Here is a 15,719-nt window from a genome sequence, read left to right as displayed (position 1 = left end):
TGAGGATCTCTGAATGATCCAATGTTGACCTAAATGACTGATGGTGATAAATAGAATCCACCTGTGTGTAATCAAGTCTCCGTATAAATGCACCTGCTCTGTGATAGTCTCAGAGTTCTGTTTAAAGCGCAGAGAGCATCATGAAGACCAAGGAACACACCAGGCAGGTCCGAGATACTGTTGTGGAGAAGTTTAAAGCCGGATTTGGATACAAAAAGATTTCCCAAGCTTTAAACATCTCAAGGAGCACTGTGCAAGCGATCATATTGAAATGAAGGGAGTATCAGACCACTGCAAATCTACCAAGACCCGGCCGTCCCTCTCAACTTTCAGCTCAAACAAGGAGAAGACTGATCAGAGATGCAGCCAAGAGGCCCATGATCACTCTGAATGAACTGCAGAGATCTACAGCTGAGGTGGGAGAATCTGTCCATAGGACAACAATCAGTCGTACACTGCACAAATCTGGCCTTTATGGAAGAGTGGCAAGAAGAAAGCCATTTCTCAAAGATATCTATAAAAAGTCACCTGGGAGACACACCAAACATGTGGAAGAAGGTGCTCTGGTCAGATGAAACCAAAATCGAACTTTTTGGCCACAATGCAAAACGTTATGTTTGGCGTAAAAGCAACACAGCTCATCACCCTGAACACACCATCCCCACTGTCAAACATGGTGGTGGCAGCATCATGGTTTGGGCCTGCTTTTCTTCAGCAGGGACAGGGAAGATGGTTAAAATTGATGGGAAGATGGATGGAGCCAAATACAGGACCATTCTGGAAGAAAACCTGTTGGAGTCTGCAAAAGACCTGAGACTGGGACGGAGATTTATCTTCCAACAAGACAATGATCCAAAACATAAAGCAAAATCTACAATGGAATGGTTCACAAATAAACGTATCCAGGTGTTAGAATGGCCAAGTCAAAGTCCAGACCTGAATCCCATCGAGAATCTGTGGAAAGAGCTGAAAACTGCTGTTCACAAACGCTCTCCATCCAACCTCACTGAGCTCGAGCTGTTTTGCAAGGAAGAATGGGCAAAAATTTCAGTATCTCGATGTGCAAAACTAATAGAGACATACCCCAAGCGACTTGCAGCTGTAATCGCAGCAAAAGGTGGCGCTACAAAGTATTAACGCAAGGGGGCTGAATAATATTGCACGCCCCACTTTTCAGTTTTTTATTTCTAAAAAAAGTTTAAAATATCCAATAAATTTCGTTCCACTTCACGATTGTGTCCCGCTTGTTGTTGATTCTTCACAAAAAATTACAATTTCATATCGTTATGTTTGAAGCCTGAAATGTGGCAAAAGGTTGAAAAGTTCAAGGGGGCTGAATACTTTTGCAAGGCACTGTATGTAATGCTTCACATGGTAACAAACATTAATGCTAATGTTTTAAGAATTTTCTTTAGATGAACAAAGAACTGCCTGTTTATTTACAGCTGGTTCAATGTGCTAAATCAAAGTTACATTCCACACTGGACAAACAAAGCTTAACAGATTTGTTGGTAGTCGCATGTTTCAAATGCTTTTCTCCTGACTGCAGGCGCAAGAGACGCAACTTTAACAAACAAGCGACGGAGGTGCTGAATGAGTATTTTTACTCTCACCTTTCCAACCCGTATCCCAGTGAAGAAGCCAAGGAGGAGCTGGCCAAAAAGTGCGCCATCACCGTGTCTCAGGTAAGAGTTCGATTATAAAAGGTTCTTCATGATTAATACATAAAGTGTCTTGTGGCAAACAATGACCAGTGCATGTAGTATTCATATTTACTTTCATGTCATTTAGATTACTTATGTTTGGTAAATAACAGGTTTCTGGGTGTTCTTTTAGGTCTCTAATTGGTTTGGCAACAAAAGAATTCGGTACAAAAAAAACATCGGCAAGTTTCAGGAGGAAGCAAATCTGTACGCAGTGAAAACAGCAGTGGATGCCGCCAACGTGTCTGCGCAGGCCAGCCAGGCCAACTCTCCAGCTACACCCAACTCAGGTCTGCACTTCCTGCCTCTTATATTTTACTATCCACACACGTAAGCCTCAGTAATATACCGGTTGTTCCTTATAGGAGCTGTAAAACTCCGACGATCTATTAGCACAATGACGTGACGGGTCAGCAGCTATGTGACCTTTGGAATTCATGTATGTTTACTTATTGGGTTGATATTTTCAAACCGAATTTCAGCTGTTTATATAAGCTGAGAAACTGCCAGTTATTTCAGCAACATTCACATTAACTAAACTGTTAAAATGACATTCATCACCAATTGTTATTATTGGTTTCTTCTATATTTGTTCCTAAAAATTCTAGTGTAAATTCTTGTTGAAGTAAGGATTTAAAATATTGTAGAACAACATTGAGGTTTGTCCTTTTCATTAACGGCTTTAGCCTGGTCAGGGTCGCAGTGGGCCCCGGGAAACACTGGTTACTAGGCAAGAATACCTAGGTCAGGGCACCAGTCCAGTCATACCTGTGTAGACGCCCAGCCGGCCGATAGCACCAGCATGGTAGACCCACTGAGTCACCCAAGCACTTCCAGAACAAACAAATCCACACCTTTTCTGTCTGGGCGTGATACCACATTGCACCCAGTGATTCCAGGACACTGGACCCACAATGACCCTGACACAGATAAAGGTGTGGTAAAAGATGAAAATGTGACAAAACTAATGTAGTTGTTTTAAAATGGTTTGTTTTAAGAAATAGTTCAAAATAGTTTTAGAGTAAAATTACCTTATCACTTCAACATTGACTACATTTAAAACACATTTTTTAACCTTTATTGGCAGGTATTTACTGGCATTGAAGCTATCTGGCATCTTATCTTTTTCATAGAGAAACACAAGACCAAGACACGAATGACACGCACGCACACACACACACACACACACACACACACACACACACACACACACACACACACACACACACCACTATCACAACTGACTATCCTTTTATGGTTTCTTGTGTCTCTGCTTGTCCTTTTACCCTTCCTGTTTTGCTTTTACTTCATGGCCAACACTGCACTTTTCTGTACTATAGTATATAATAAAGCAATAAGCCACTCGAGACCGTGCATTACTGTGATTTTAGCACGGGGATGACGTTTTTGGCACGACGCGAAGTGGAGTGCCTAAAACTTCTTTCCCCGTGCTAAAATCATAGCAGTAACGCACGGTCTCGAGTGGCTTATTGCTTTTATAAAACGGCGGTCAACATAAAATACAATAAATACAACAATGTTTAATTCATAAATGTATTTATCGTGTATAAACTTACAATAAAGCATTCTTCCGCGACGCAAAATAGTTCGATTAACAGTGTTGCTAGGCAACATGAGGGCGAAAATAACATAAATTTTTTCTATTCAGTGGCGTATTAATATGGAATGATGTGAGGTGGTCCTAGGTGTGCGTTTATCGGGGATTTTACAACGGCTTCGAACGCGGCTCAGCCAATCAGATTTTAGGACCGGAACTATCCGTTTTATAATCTGAATTTTATGATTATACTGTATGCTGTAATGGTTACATTCATGCTAGCTTTTTAAGATGTAGTCATTTTTGTCAGTCTGGTGTTATCCCATCTGCAGCAATGAAAATGCACTATATAAGACATTTTCTGCCTTGGGGAGTAGTTCTATTATTGTGTGATAAGATTTAATCAGTGTGGGATCACACAGCTGCCTTTTATTTTTTTTTATTTTTTTTTTTTCTAATGGGCTTTCAGTCAAGACAGGAAGTGACATGACCCTTAAAAACACTAAATATGGCAATCATCAGTGTCAAAAGCACTTAGAGGATATTTCAGTGCTGTTAAAAATGATTTGACCATCCATCGATTTCTTCTTTTTTTGCTCATTTGTCACATTTTAAATGTTTCAGATCTTCCAAATGATTTTAATGTAAGATCAAGACAACATGAGTAAAGACAAAATGCAGCTTTTAAATGATCATTCCATTTATTAAAGATAAACATGTATTCAAAACCCATACCTCCAATGTGAACAAGTAATTGCTCCCAAACTGAATAACTGCTTGTGCCACCTCTGACAGTAACAACTACAATCAAATGTTTGCCATATCCTGTGATGTCTTTAATATTGCTCTTGAGGAGTTTTGGCCTACTCTTCTTTGCAGAATTGGAGTTTTTTTTTTGCTTATTTAAGGTGCCACAGCATCTTATTTGGATTTACGTCAGAACTCTGACTTGGTCACTCCACAACCTTTATTTTGTTTTTGTGTCTTTAATGGTTACATGACAAGTCATCCAGTTCCTGTGGAAACAAAGCAGCCTCAGACCATCTCACTACCATCACTACGTTTGACTGTTGGTATGATGTTTTTATGGTGGAATGCGATGTTAGTGTTATGCCAGATGTAACAGTATCTTCTAGAGATGGGACGATCGATTGGCTACGAATCGGTATCGGCCACGAATCGGTATCGGCCGATCCGATCGTGTGATATATAAAGATCACGTTAACAGCTCAGTGGATTGATCCAGACTTTGAGCTACGAAGCACCAACCATCACATCACCATTCATCAACCATCGTACAGAAACCATCGTGAAAGCTCTTACGATGTAATTTTGCTGATTGTAATATTTACTTTAAAAAGATAATTCAACCCGGTCACATCTGAGTCGATTCTATCAGCACGTTATATAAACTCCTGGTTCACTTTGGTAAATCGTAAGCGGTTCTTACTTGTGATGTAGATGAGAACAGAAGACGTTACAGAGCCAATCAGAGGCAAAAGTTTATTCATTACCAAATTCGTTAGTTCAGGATCATCTGCTGAACTTTTAGAAAACTTTTAGCTCCTTAGACGGAACGAGTCTGACTCGGTTACAGATCTGTGGTAATAGCAGTTTAATTAAGCTTTTTAATGAAGCTTTTTAATGTAAGAGAGTCACACAAAATGTTCTGTAGTAGTTGGTGTTTATTTTAAACCACGACATTAATTAATAACAGTAAACACGGAGAGATAACTGAGAAGAGAAACTTACGCTTCACATAAAAACGAATCAACTCATGAATCAATGAATCACTTATAGCGATACTGTGAACAAAGCGTCTCTGTAACTCTGTAACTGCGTCTCTTCTAAAGGCGTAAAATTTTTAAGTTTATTTACTGCTAATCCCCCCCCGATCGGAATCGGCTATCGGCCGATGTCCCTGAAAGGAGATCGGAGATCGGAATCGGTGCCAAAAACCCCGATCGGTCCATCTCTAGTATCTTCCACATCTTTCAAAAAGTTCCAGCTTTAAATCAACAGTCCACTGAATATGATCCAAAAAGATTTGTGGGTCATCTAAATGTTTTTTTTTCCTCCTCAATTCGTGGATAATGGCTCTCACTGTGAGTGCTGGAGTTGTACATTTATTCAGATGCTTTACAGTTATGTAAATCACTCAGTGGTTAAAAGTATTGAACTGTTGACCTGAAGACTGCTATTGTTGGGCCCCTTAGCAAGACCCTCAACTGCTTGCATTGTATTTGGACACTGTCATAAGTCACTTTGGATAAAAGTGTCTGCTTAATGCAGTAAATGTTAATGTAAATCATTGCCATTGTTGCCCTTGACTTGCACAACTGGAGTTGTGTGGTCCTAGAATCTGTAAAGTGGCAAATGTTGGCTAAAGTGTTTAAACGGCTTAAAATTGGAAATACTTCTTTTAACTAATTTAAAGTATTTTGAAATGGCCTGTAATGATTCCGTCTGTGCATTCGGTTCGTATTGGAGTTACAAGTTACTCTTGCCACTAGGGGGCAATTGGGGGTTATAACCTGCATAAAAGCAAAATAAGTAGACCTACAGTGTTTGTTACCATGGAAGGACATGGCGTGCATTAAACAATTTGGCTATAAAACAACTAAAGGTTTTTAGTGCCTGAGTGACTTTTGTTGTCGTAGGTTTAAGGCTTTTGCATAGAGATTGTACTGGCATCACAAACACAGCTTGCATGTAAAGAGCTGGATTTTTTTAAAACTCACAGCTTTTAACAAACAACAGAATACTGCTTACCTTTAACACGAATCACACGAGGTTAACACGAGTTAAACTTTCCAGATGACACTAGAGTCAGTAATTAATTTCATATGTTGGAAGGGTCACCAAAACATCTATGGGTCCCGGTGGTTCACCTTCTAGGGGGACCCAGCACAATTTATACACCACAGTCTTAGATGCATGTGTCCATATATTAGAGGCAGATATAAAATGCAACAAGAAAATGTGAAGGGAGACATCTATTATTTGCTAATAGATAGCTCTAAGCAATTGTTTTTACCCTGCTTGGTTAGGACTTGCCCACTTTTGATGTTGATCAGCATTCTTTAAAATTCCATTTGAATTGAAGCGACAAGTCAAGGCAAGAACCGTTAAGGCGGTGTTTGACTTGCCCAACGTGACTGTCTTCTGCATGGGTATCTCTGCTGATGGTTTGTGCTTTATGCCTTCAAAGCAGATCTATTTTTCCAGCGGCAGCAGCATTTTATCCATTGCTGCTTCTCATGGAAAGCTTATACAGGCTGTGTTAGAGGCTGTGGAATGCAACTTGTCCTGATTTTCACGCTCTTAGCTCAGAGCGGATAGTATTTCGGTGCACTTTTGCCCTTCAGCCCTTTTCCTAAAATGGCCCTGACAATACTATATAAGATCCCTGCAGGCTCGCCAGGCTTATATGGCCCGTCTTTTGTAAAATACGCCTTTTACGGCCAGAGTTTGCTCAAGATGTACAGGCTCTGTAGCACCCTTCTTCTTCTGAACACCCTGCTTACTGCGTGCTCCAGTTGCCCAGAAAGTCTTTTTACACTCTCCACCTAAATGTATCTGTCATACATCAGCTAGTTGAACTTGTATCAAGATGCACATCATAGCTTCTCAGAAGAAGAGATACACAGCCCTATCCCACTTGCCTTATGATCCACTGGGTTCTTCCATCAGAACCGTGATTCACTTTTCTGCTCTGTGACTCTGGGAATATGAACAGCTGGAGCCGAGTATAGAGACAAATCAGCATGCTACTGCCTGGCAGCTGTGTCTATAAATCAAACCCAACTGACAAGACTTTGGAGAATTTTGCTGCGGTGTCAGTCTGACATGTGGAGCACAGGAAAATGGTCGGAACTAGTGCTGTCAGAATAAATTTGGCTGTTTACGTTAACGCAAAATAGGCAAATTACTCTTCAGGTGGACGTGGGTCACCTAATTCTTAATATAGCTCAAACTGTCAAAAATCTGTTGAAGCTGAAAATAAATGAACACTGTCTTTTTTTTTTAAATGATATTTGACATGGGATAAAAAGGCCACAAACAAAATGCACCGTCAACCTGTGTATTAATAATATGAAATGCTAAACTTTGAAACTGGACTTTAGGCTAACCAGTCAGAACATGCAGTAAGGAAATCAAGCACCTCTGTTGTTTTTCTTATAGGTTTTTAAATGTTTTCTTTTTAAATATCATTGTTCAACCCCAAATCAGTAAAAGTTGGGACAGTCTGGAAAATGCATATGGGTAGTTGTAGCCTAGTGGTTATGATACTGGACTAGTAATCAAAAGGTTGGTGGTTTAAGCCCGGTCACTGCCAGGCTGCCACTGTGGGGTTCTTGAACAAGGCTCTTAACCATCAATTGCTTAGACTGTATACTGTCACAGTACTGTAAGTCACTTCTTACAGGTGTTCAGCTTAGGCTTGCATCCTTGCCCTATACACAGTGAACCTCCTCCAGATTTCTTGAATCATTTAATGATATTATGTACTGTAGAGAGAGAGAGAGATGCATTTCCCTTCCAGTCTTTCTTTTTTTGAGGAACATGCATGTATTCTCATGCATTTGACAAACTGGAGATCATCTGCCGATCTTTGCTTCTCAAAGACCTGGCCTTTCATTGATCCTGCTTTTGTACCAACTCGTGATTGCAATCACCCGTTGACATCTTAAATATTACATATTTTTTATTATTAGACCTAAATTGCCCCATTCCCAAATTTAGGAACGTGTTGCAGGCCTGAAATGTTGGAATAAATGTTTATTAACAAATGAAAGGAAGTAGTCCAGGCAAAACATGAAATACTTTGGGTTTATACTTTCTGCAATGAAATGAAAGTCAAAGTAAATGTAAGAAACACTGCATATTTTAATTTTCAATGTTCATACTGTCCCAGCCTTTTCTGGTTTGTGGTTGTATGTAAAAGCATTCACAAAGATAGTTCTAAATGTTATTCATTTGTGGTCTCTAAATACTTCCTACTAAGTTGGAAAGCTGTTGGTTGTTACTATAACAACCTTGGTTTTATGGTAAGAATGAATGATGCTCATGCTAAATTGTGTTTGTGGTTGTTGTCTTGTTAAATGTCCTGATTTAGTTTTTCGATTAATTCTTCTGTCGTGCTATATTGCTTCCTTTATGGGTCCCTAAAAATATATAATGCTCCTGTACCATTTGTGGACAGACACACACAGATCACAACACTTCCACCAATGTATTTTACTGCGTGTATTATGTTCTTTGACTTATATAGACAACATTCTTTCTACCAGCATGGATGATTCCTTTCGGTTGCTTCCGTTAGGCGTCCACACTGCAGATCATTCGTCCACATATTTTATTTGGCACAGTTTTTACTCTGAATGATGCAACCTTTCTGTTTATCTGGGCTTGAGACCAGCACTCGGGTTACACTGATATGTATTACCCCAATGGCTAGGTTCATGGCTAGGACCATGCCTCGTCAGTATTTGTGAGCCCAGCTCGGGATTCAAACCTCGGAAACTCGGACAGCATGGCTCTTTACATAACACAAACTTCCTCTTTTCTCTCGACATGACGAGCTGAATGTTCAATAAAGGGTTGTATTTTATCTGTTTACAAGGGGCTGGCACGGTGGCTAAATGGGTAGCACTGTTGCCTCACAGCATGAAGGTCCTGGGTTCGATCCCCAGGTGGGGGCCGGTCTGGGTCCTTTCTGTGTGGAGTTTGCATGTTCTCCCCGTGTCCGTGTGGGTTTCCTCCGACAGTCCAAAGATATGCAAGTGAGGTGAATTGGAGAAACTAAATTGTCCAAGACTGTGTTTGATATAACCTTGTGAACTGATGAATCTTGTGTGAAGATAAACTACCGTTTCCTGTCATGAATGTAACCAAAGTGTGTAAAACATGACACTAAAATCCTAATACACAAACAAACAAATCTATTTACAAGGGCAATTTAGAACAATAGTTTCTAGTATTAGAGCCGTGCTGCAACCCAGACTTCATCTCTATAACAATTAAATAAGTATTATAGTAGAAAAGAACCAACAAAATTAGTGGTGTAAATTTTACACACTGTAGTATGGAATGTGCGATAAAGCAAAAGCATCTAAGAGATTGTAGGTGACGTGTGTTCATTGTCATACATGCAGTTTTTTAAATTCTCGAGCACTGTGCCTTTAAAATTTTTAATGTCACCCGTTTTCTTGGAATTTGGTATAAACAAAGCTTTACCCCTCCTGTGAAGACATGTCGTTTCCTTTTTACAATTGTGTAGAAGGTGCACACAAAGCATTCTCTAATTTTAGGCTTTTGAAGCCTAGTACCGTATTCATTTACCAGTCCAACTGTAATTATAAACAGGACAAAGTGTCATTCTGTGTGTTAGCCCTGAGGTGAAGTGTCTGGGTGTGTTTTATGATGAAAACTCTATTTCCTTTGTGTGAAACAGGTGGATATCCCGCACCGTGCTACACACCTGATGGGCGGCTATGAAAGTAGTCAGGAAGTGCCCTTTACACCCCACACTGCCTAGACGTGAGTAATAATAAACGTAACTTTCTGTTGTTGTGTGTGTGGATTGTATTAATCTGTACCTCAAAGCTTGTTCTGAAATATTGTTTTATACTGCTTTAATGCTTTTACTTTCAGTAAAGATACACACACTATATAAACTACTAAGTACTGTGACACCTACATACAATTGAAGCATACAATTGTTCAAAATGTTTTGGTATGCTAAAGCATTTTTTTTTTTTTTTTTTTTTTTTTTTTTTTTTTTTTTTTTTTTTTTTTATATAAATGTATCCAACTTTTATTATGACTTTTTCCCACTTGTTAAAAAATAAGTGGTTTTCTTGTGTACAAATGCATAAACTGGTGTGGCTGCTTTTTGGAACTTTTGGAACTTGATAACGATCTCGACACTGTGCTTCCCTATCTGAAGCAATTTTTTTCTTAATCTTTTCAGTCCTCTCTTTCCTATTTCATTTCAGTTTTATCAACCGCTTTATCTTGGTCTGGTTCCACTGGCAAACACAGAGGAAAGAATGGCGGAGGCCATACAATAGATTGGCGCACTGTCCAGGGTATTCCTGCCTTGTGCCCAAACATAGCTAATCAAATCTGTGTAGACTGTAGATTCAAGCCCTAATCTCAGCAGGGGTGGGCTAGCGTGATAAACCGCCACCCCACCTGAGCGCCAAAAATTTAAGGGCAACACCTGATTTTTATTTTGTACAGTGTCACTGAGTGTCATAAATAAACACTTTATTTTGTATATAAAAAAGTTCTTTTAATGTTATGAATTATTAATCCTAAAATAATATTGCTTGCATGCATTATTGTAGGCAGCTTTAAAGGCACCATGTGGTAATTGTACATCTCTGTGTTTCTTTTCTGCGTGTATAGGTCAACAGAAGCTGGCAGGAAAGCATCATCACTCCTCTACCCGGACATCCCAGCAGCGTGCAATCAGACACCTAGAGCTAACACACACCACACACACACACACACACACAGGACCTCAGAGCTTCCATCAGTACAACCCTGCTTCCTCCTTGGACTCTGCTTTTGTTTTACAAACTATCAGCTGATAAAGTCTCCAGCATCAGTACTGAGCCACACACGTACACGTTCTCCCTCATCCGCATTTGGACGCAAGTCTGGACTTTATTGGAAGCTAGTCCAGAAGCCTTTACCCTGCCCTTCCTGAGGCTCCAGCGCAGGAAAAGGAAAAAGAAAGGTCACACATTAGCACATCAGAGCTGAATGCAGTCTAATGTGCTGAAACTTTGCTCAACTTTGCTGCACCCTGGCCTGATGAACCCAAACCACACACACGGCATCGTTCACAGAGCCGTTTTTAACCCGAGTGGAGACCACACAGAAATCGTTTCTGCCGGCTTGAACCAAAGCGCTGTCGAGTCTCATCTGTTTCTCAACGAACGGCCTCGGACAGCTGAAACACGTCAATACCACAGAGGTTCCCCTCAGTCCCCGTGTCCAATCGGTTTCTGTTGTTCGCATCTGTTTACCTCACAGCTGCCCAAGTGATTATGGACATTTGCTTTAATGTTAGATTTACATGCCGTCTTCCTGTGTTAAATCAGCTAAGCACAAATATCAGTGATGTGATTTTTGTAAAAGGTGACGAGTGGTTTTCATTTCTGAAGAAATGGAGGGGAAGTTGGAGGGCAGGTCTGTACTGGAGAAGAGGGCAACGGATATTTTTAATCATGCACCTGTGAGCAAGTTTCTCTCCTGCACGTTTTTAAGATGTAGCAGTGGATTTCTTTAGTCCTAATTTTTGCTTTAACCTCTTCAAATAGTTTTTGTACGGCATATCAAGGAAAGATTTCACCAGCCACTCTCTAGAGATTATAATTTGCTTTTCCAAACAAACTAAAATAATAATATTATAAATAATAATAGATGGTAACAAGAGTGGTGGCTTGGATCAGTTTTTCTGTTGCCTTTTAAAAAATGTATTATTTTTTGTTGAACCGTAAGAAGATAGCCTGTCTTCCATGCATGTTGGTTCTTGAAGACATTTTAGAGGTTCCACTTGTGTAGCTTGTCAGTTTTAGATTTTGCCGTCTTATTGTTTAGACATACTGCATCAAGGAAAGGGTTTAACTGTAGGACAGACCAAAAAGATTGAAACTCAAGCATCATGTACATGCATACCAGCCCTCCAGGACACTCCATTCACAACTGGGAGGTTTTACAGCACCATTTCCCGACACCACCATTGGCCCTCAAGAAGCACTGAGGAAGATACACAGTGCTTTAGAGAGCAGCTATCAGACTTCCAAACCAAAAATGTTAAATACTAGATGTGTAAAATATACTAGGTACAGTTTGGGAGGAAGTGGGTATATTGGTAGGGAATTATTTTTATGCTCTTGCTTGTGTTGCTACGTGTCCATACAGACTGGGGCTTGTTTGTTACTTCCACTTTTTAACTGATTGTAATGTGTGATAGAAAATATCCATTCTGATATGCTGGCATGATACACCATCCCCGTTATGCTTTCAAACACAAAAAACTCTGTTTTTAAATCCATTATCCTGCTACAAGGGCTTACCTGCTTTGACATTGAACCAAAAAATTGGCATCCAGCGTTTCCTGGTTGTAAAGCTGGTGAACTACAGTCAATGAGGCCCATCAGAGCCATTGTTTTGAATGCATCACTGTTTTTTTTATGGTAGCACCAGGGCATTTTGATATACAAATGGAAATTGTTACAAAGATGAACTGAAATGCAAGAGGGGTTTTTGTTTTTCTGTACACAACAAATAACACCTTAAGGACCTTTTAAGCCACATCGCAGCGTCCTGTATAGATTCATTTCTGTTTGTTCGTTTCAGCAGGCTGGCTCTCTTATAACTAATGCTATTACTACACCAAATTTATTTTTAACAACTTCACCCCCTTTCCTTTTTGTACTAGTCATCGATGGATGTCGTTGTACAGACTGTGGAATGTTTCAGTGTATTTCTCTTTTTATAAACAAACATTTGTTCATTTTGCTTTTACTCTTTTTAATGAACTGAGTAATATTTGTAATATTTAGTTTTTCTGTTTGTTTTTTTCTCTCCATTGTGTTTTGTCAGCTGTTTGTCTACAGTGCAGTAAGATTCTCCTTGAAATGTGATCTGATAGCATGCAGTGATTAGACCAAGGCTAGATGTGTGTGGACGTCCAGCTGGGTTCTATTGGAACAGATACAGGATGAAGAGCAGACAGGGATGTTGTATTCTAGATGCCTGCTGCCTGCACACTAATTAGGTAAAAGGTTAGAGTCACCTAGAGTCATGAGTAAGATTTTTAAAAGTGGGTTTACGAGCATGTTCGCTTGTTTAACTGGAGCCTTTATTTGAGTCCGGTGTGCAGCTGCAGATTTGGTTTAGGCTTGACCAGAGCTGGGGCATGAACTGACATGATTTACACCATCAGGGCAGGAACACTTTCCAGAGAACCTTGAATTGCGATATATATTGACATACTTTTTCGATGCATTCTTAGTAATTCGTTACAGGGCAAAAAACAAGTACAACTTAATTGCTTGTAATTAGTTCATGGTAGTTTGATTCAGTCTCTCGACAAAATATTTGCTCATTTTTGTTTTTAGTGTAATAGGCCATGGTAACTTGGCGGTTAAGGTACTGAACTAGTCATCAGAAAAATGCTGGTTCAAGTCACACCACTGCCAGGTTGCCACAGTTGGGCCCCTGAAAAAGGCATGGTCACAGTTGCAAGTCAAGCAGGTACCTGATCAGTGGAGGTTGTGTTGTGGTACAGAAAGTATTTGAAGTTGTTGTGAGGAGTGTATTTTTAATTTCAGTATCTAAAATTAGGTCAGAAACAGTTGTGCTTTACTGTTGATCACGTCTTCATCTTCTTTACTCACACGTTCACTTAAAAACCAGGCTGACGTGTCACTCGTGCCAAAAAGATCACACGCCAATGTTAATTCTACTGCACCGAAGCAAACGGAGAACTGAGATTTGTGTTCATATAAGTTTTAGAACCGTAGTATATTCTCCCGTCTGTCCACTTCTGTATTCACCACCTTTGCTTTCTCTACCTCTCCTATTCTTTCCATTTCTCTTGTATATAAACCCTGCCATTTTCAGACTCGAGTCTGTTACAAACTCCTTTTATACCTCAACTTTAGAACTGTTCTAGTAAGAGAAAAAAAATAAGAGAATTGTAGTGTTCCTTATTAGAAAAACAAAAACTAATAAAATAATCTAGTGTGCTTTTGAGCTGTGTGGTTTATTAATATGATTTTTTTTTTTCTATTTAAGCAAGAACAAATGTTTTTACATTGTTTGTTTGAATCCTGTACTTTGAGACATTTTGCTTTAGCGTGACATCTCACCAAAGCTCTGTTTAGACAGGCATCCACATAGATCTTCTGAAATGTCTCATACATCTGATTGAAAATATCGCATTAGACGACACAGCTTTGAAACTCAGATGAGCGATGACACACATCAAACCACTCACAGTAATGCCACAACTTGTGATTCAACACATCATGATGCCTATCAAACTAATTAAATTGTGTTTACCAGTATTCTAATGTTCTGTCTAAACATCGCCAGTGACATCAAACAAAAATGACCACACGCTAGTGGAAAGAATCAGATTCTTTTAAAATCCCTAAAAGCAGATTTGCATAAGTATTGTGAGCTGCACAATACGAGTGTGCAATGACCATCAATCGTTCAGCTTTTAAGTCTACAGCTGCTACAGCTTTACTCATCCATGTTCAAGATCTCACACACACACACTTATATGAAAGTGCAGAAAGTCCCATCAACAGCATGTAAATGTCACTCAGCCTTGACTGCTACAGTGTGACTAGAGACGGGCACATCTGTACTGATAAAGAATGTAAACATCTGCATTAAAGTTTCCCCAAGCGTAGCAATACTAAGTGCCATTAGCTGTGCGTGACTGGCATTATTACAGAGCATTTAAATAGGAGCTCTGTGTGTCTGTATTCTCTAACCGGAATACAACATTCCATTACTTCACCTACTCAACCAGCGTGTCCCAGAGGTTTATAGCCTCACCACCCACAGGCATGTTTTGGCAAGGTGGTAACTCATGGGGGGGGGGGGGGGGGGGGGCACAGTGGCTCAGTGGCTCAGTGGCTCAGTGGGTAGCACTGTCGCCTCACAGCAAGAAGGTCCTGAGTTTGATCCCCAGGTGGAGCGGTCCGGGTCCTTTCTGTGTGGAGTTTGCATGTTCTCCCAGTGGCTGTGTGGGTTTCCTCTGATGGCTCTGGTTTCCTCCCACAGTCCAAAGACATGCAAGTGAGGTGAATTGAAGATACAAAATTGTCCATGACTGTGTTTGACATTAAACTCGAACTGATGAATCTTGTGTGACCAGTTCTGTCATGAATGTAACCAAGTGTGTAAAACATGATGTTGAAATCCTAATAAATAAATATGTGTGTGGAACCAGCACTATTTGGTTTGTAACGGTCACCATAATATACCAGTGTAAAAAATCAGCAAAGCAACAGTGCTGCATTAAAAAAAACGTTGAAGCTGTACATCAATAATGTAAAAAAAGCTATTGAGGAAATGAAACAGCTCGCACAAAACCAACTGATAAAATAAAAGAACAGATCACAATGAAAATTTCTAGCATACACACCCATAGTGTTTAATGATACAGTGAGTGCAGGTAAATAACATTAAGCTACAGTGGTTACACTGGTTTTTATCTTGTATAGCCGTTGTATAGCTGGTAACAGACTCCACCTCTAAGCAACACAACTAGCCACGCAAACAGGCCTTTGTTACCTAGTTACTAAAAGTCTACACAAGTGTACTCCCTAGCTACTGAACTGCAAGGCTGAATTTGGCAAGAATATCAGATTTACTTTGTTTTCTGTAGAACCCAAATCAACCTCGTTTGGCTAAAG

At 39.8% G+C, this 15,719-nt stretch overlaps 1 protein-coding gene across 2 annotated transcripts in view; it reads left to right on the top strand.

The window, feature by feature from the left end:
* Nucleotides 1-14,038, top strand: part of pbx4 (pre-B-cell leukemia transcription factor 4) — a 48,025-nt gene extending 33,987 nt beyond the window's left edge. The window contains exons 6-9 of one of the 2 annotated variants that reach the window (XM_063015413.1): nucleotides 1,550-1,685; nucleotides 1,837-1,993; nucleotides 9,719-9,804; nucleotides 10,678-14,038. In XM_063015413.1, coding sequence (XP_062871483.1) covers nucleotides 1,550-1,685; nucleotides 1,837-1,993; nucleotides 9,719-9,762 — 337 coding nt within the window. In that variant the 3' untranslated portion in view covers nucleotides 9,763-9,804; nucleotides 10,678-14,038. The remainder of the gene's footprint in view (nucleotides 1-1,549; nucleotides 1,686-1,836; nucleotides 1,994-9,718; nucleotides 9,805-10,677) is intronic. The other variant, XM_063015421.1, reaches the window with a different exon arrangement.
* Nucleotides 14,039-15,719: the final 1,681 nt, after the last annotated feature.

This window comes from Trichomycterus rosablanca, chromosome 2 (assembly GCF_030014385.1).
Source record: "Trichomycterus rosablanca isolate fTriRos1 chromosome 2, fTriRos1.hap1, whole genome shotgun sequence".
Taxonomy (NCBI): domain Eukaryota; kingdom Metazoa; phylum Chordata; class Actinopteri; order Siluriformes; family Trichomycteridae; genus Trichomycterus; species Trichomycterus rosablanca.
Note: the sequence above shows the minus strand (reverse complement) of the source record. Positions and strands in the feature narration are given on the sequence as shown.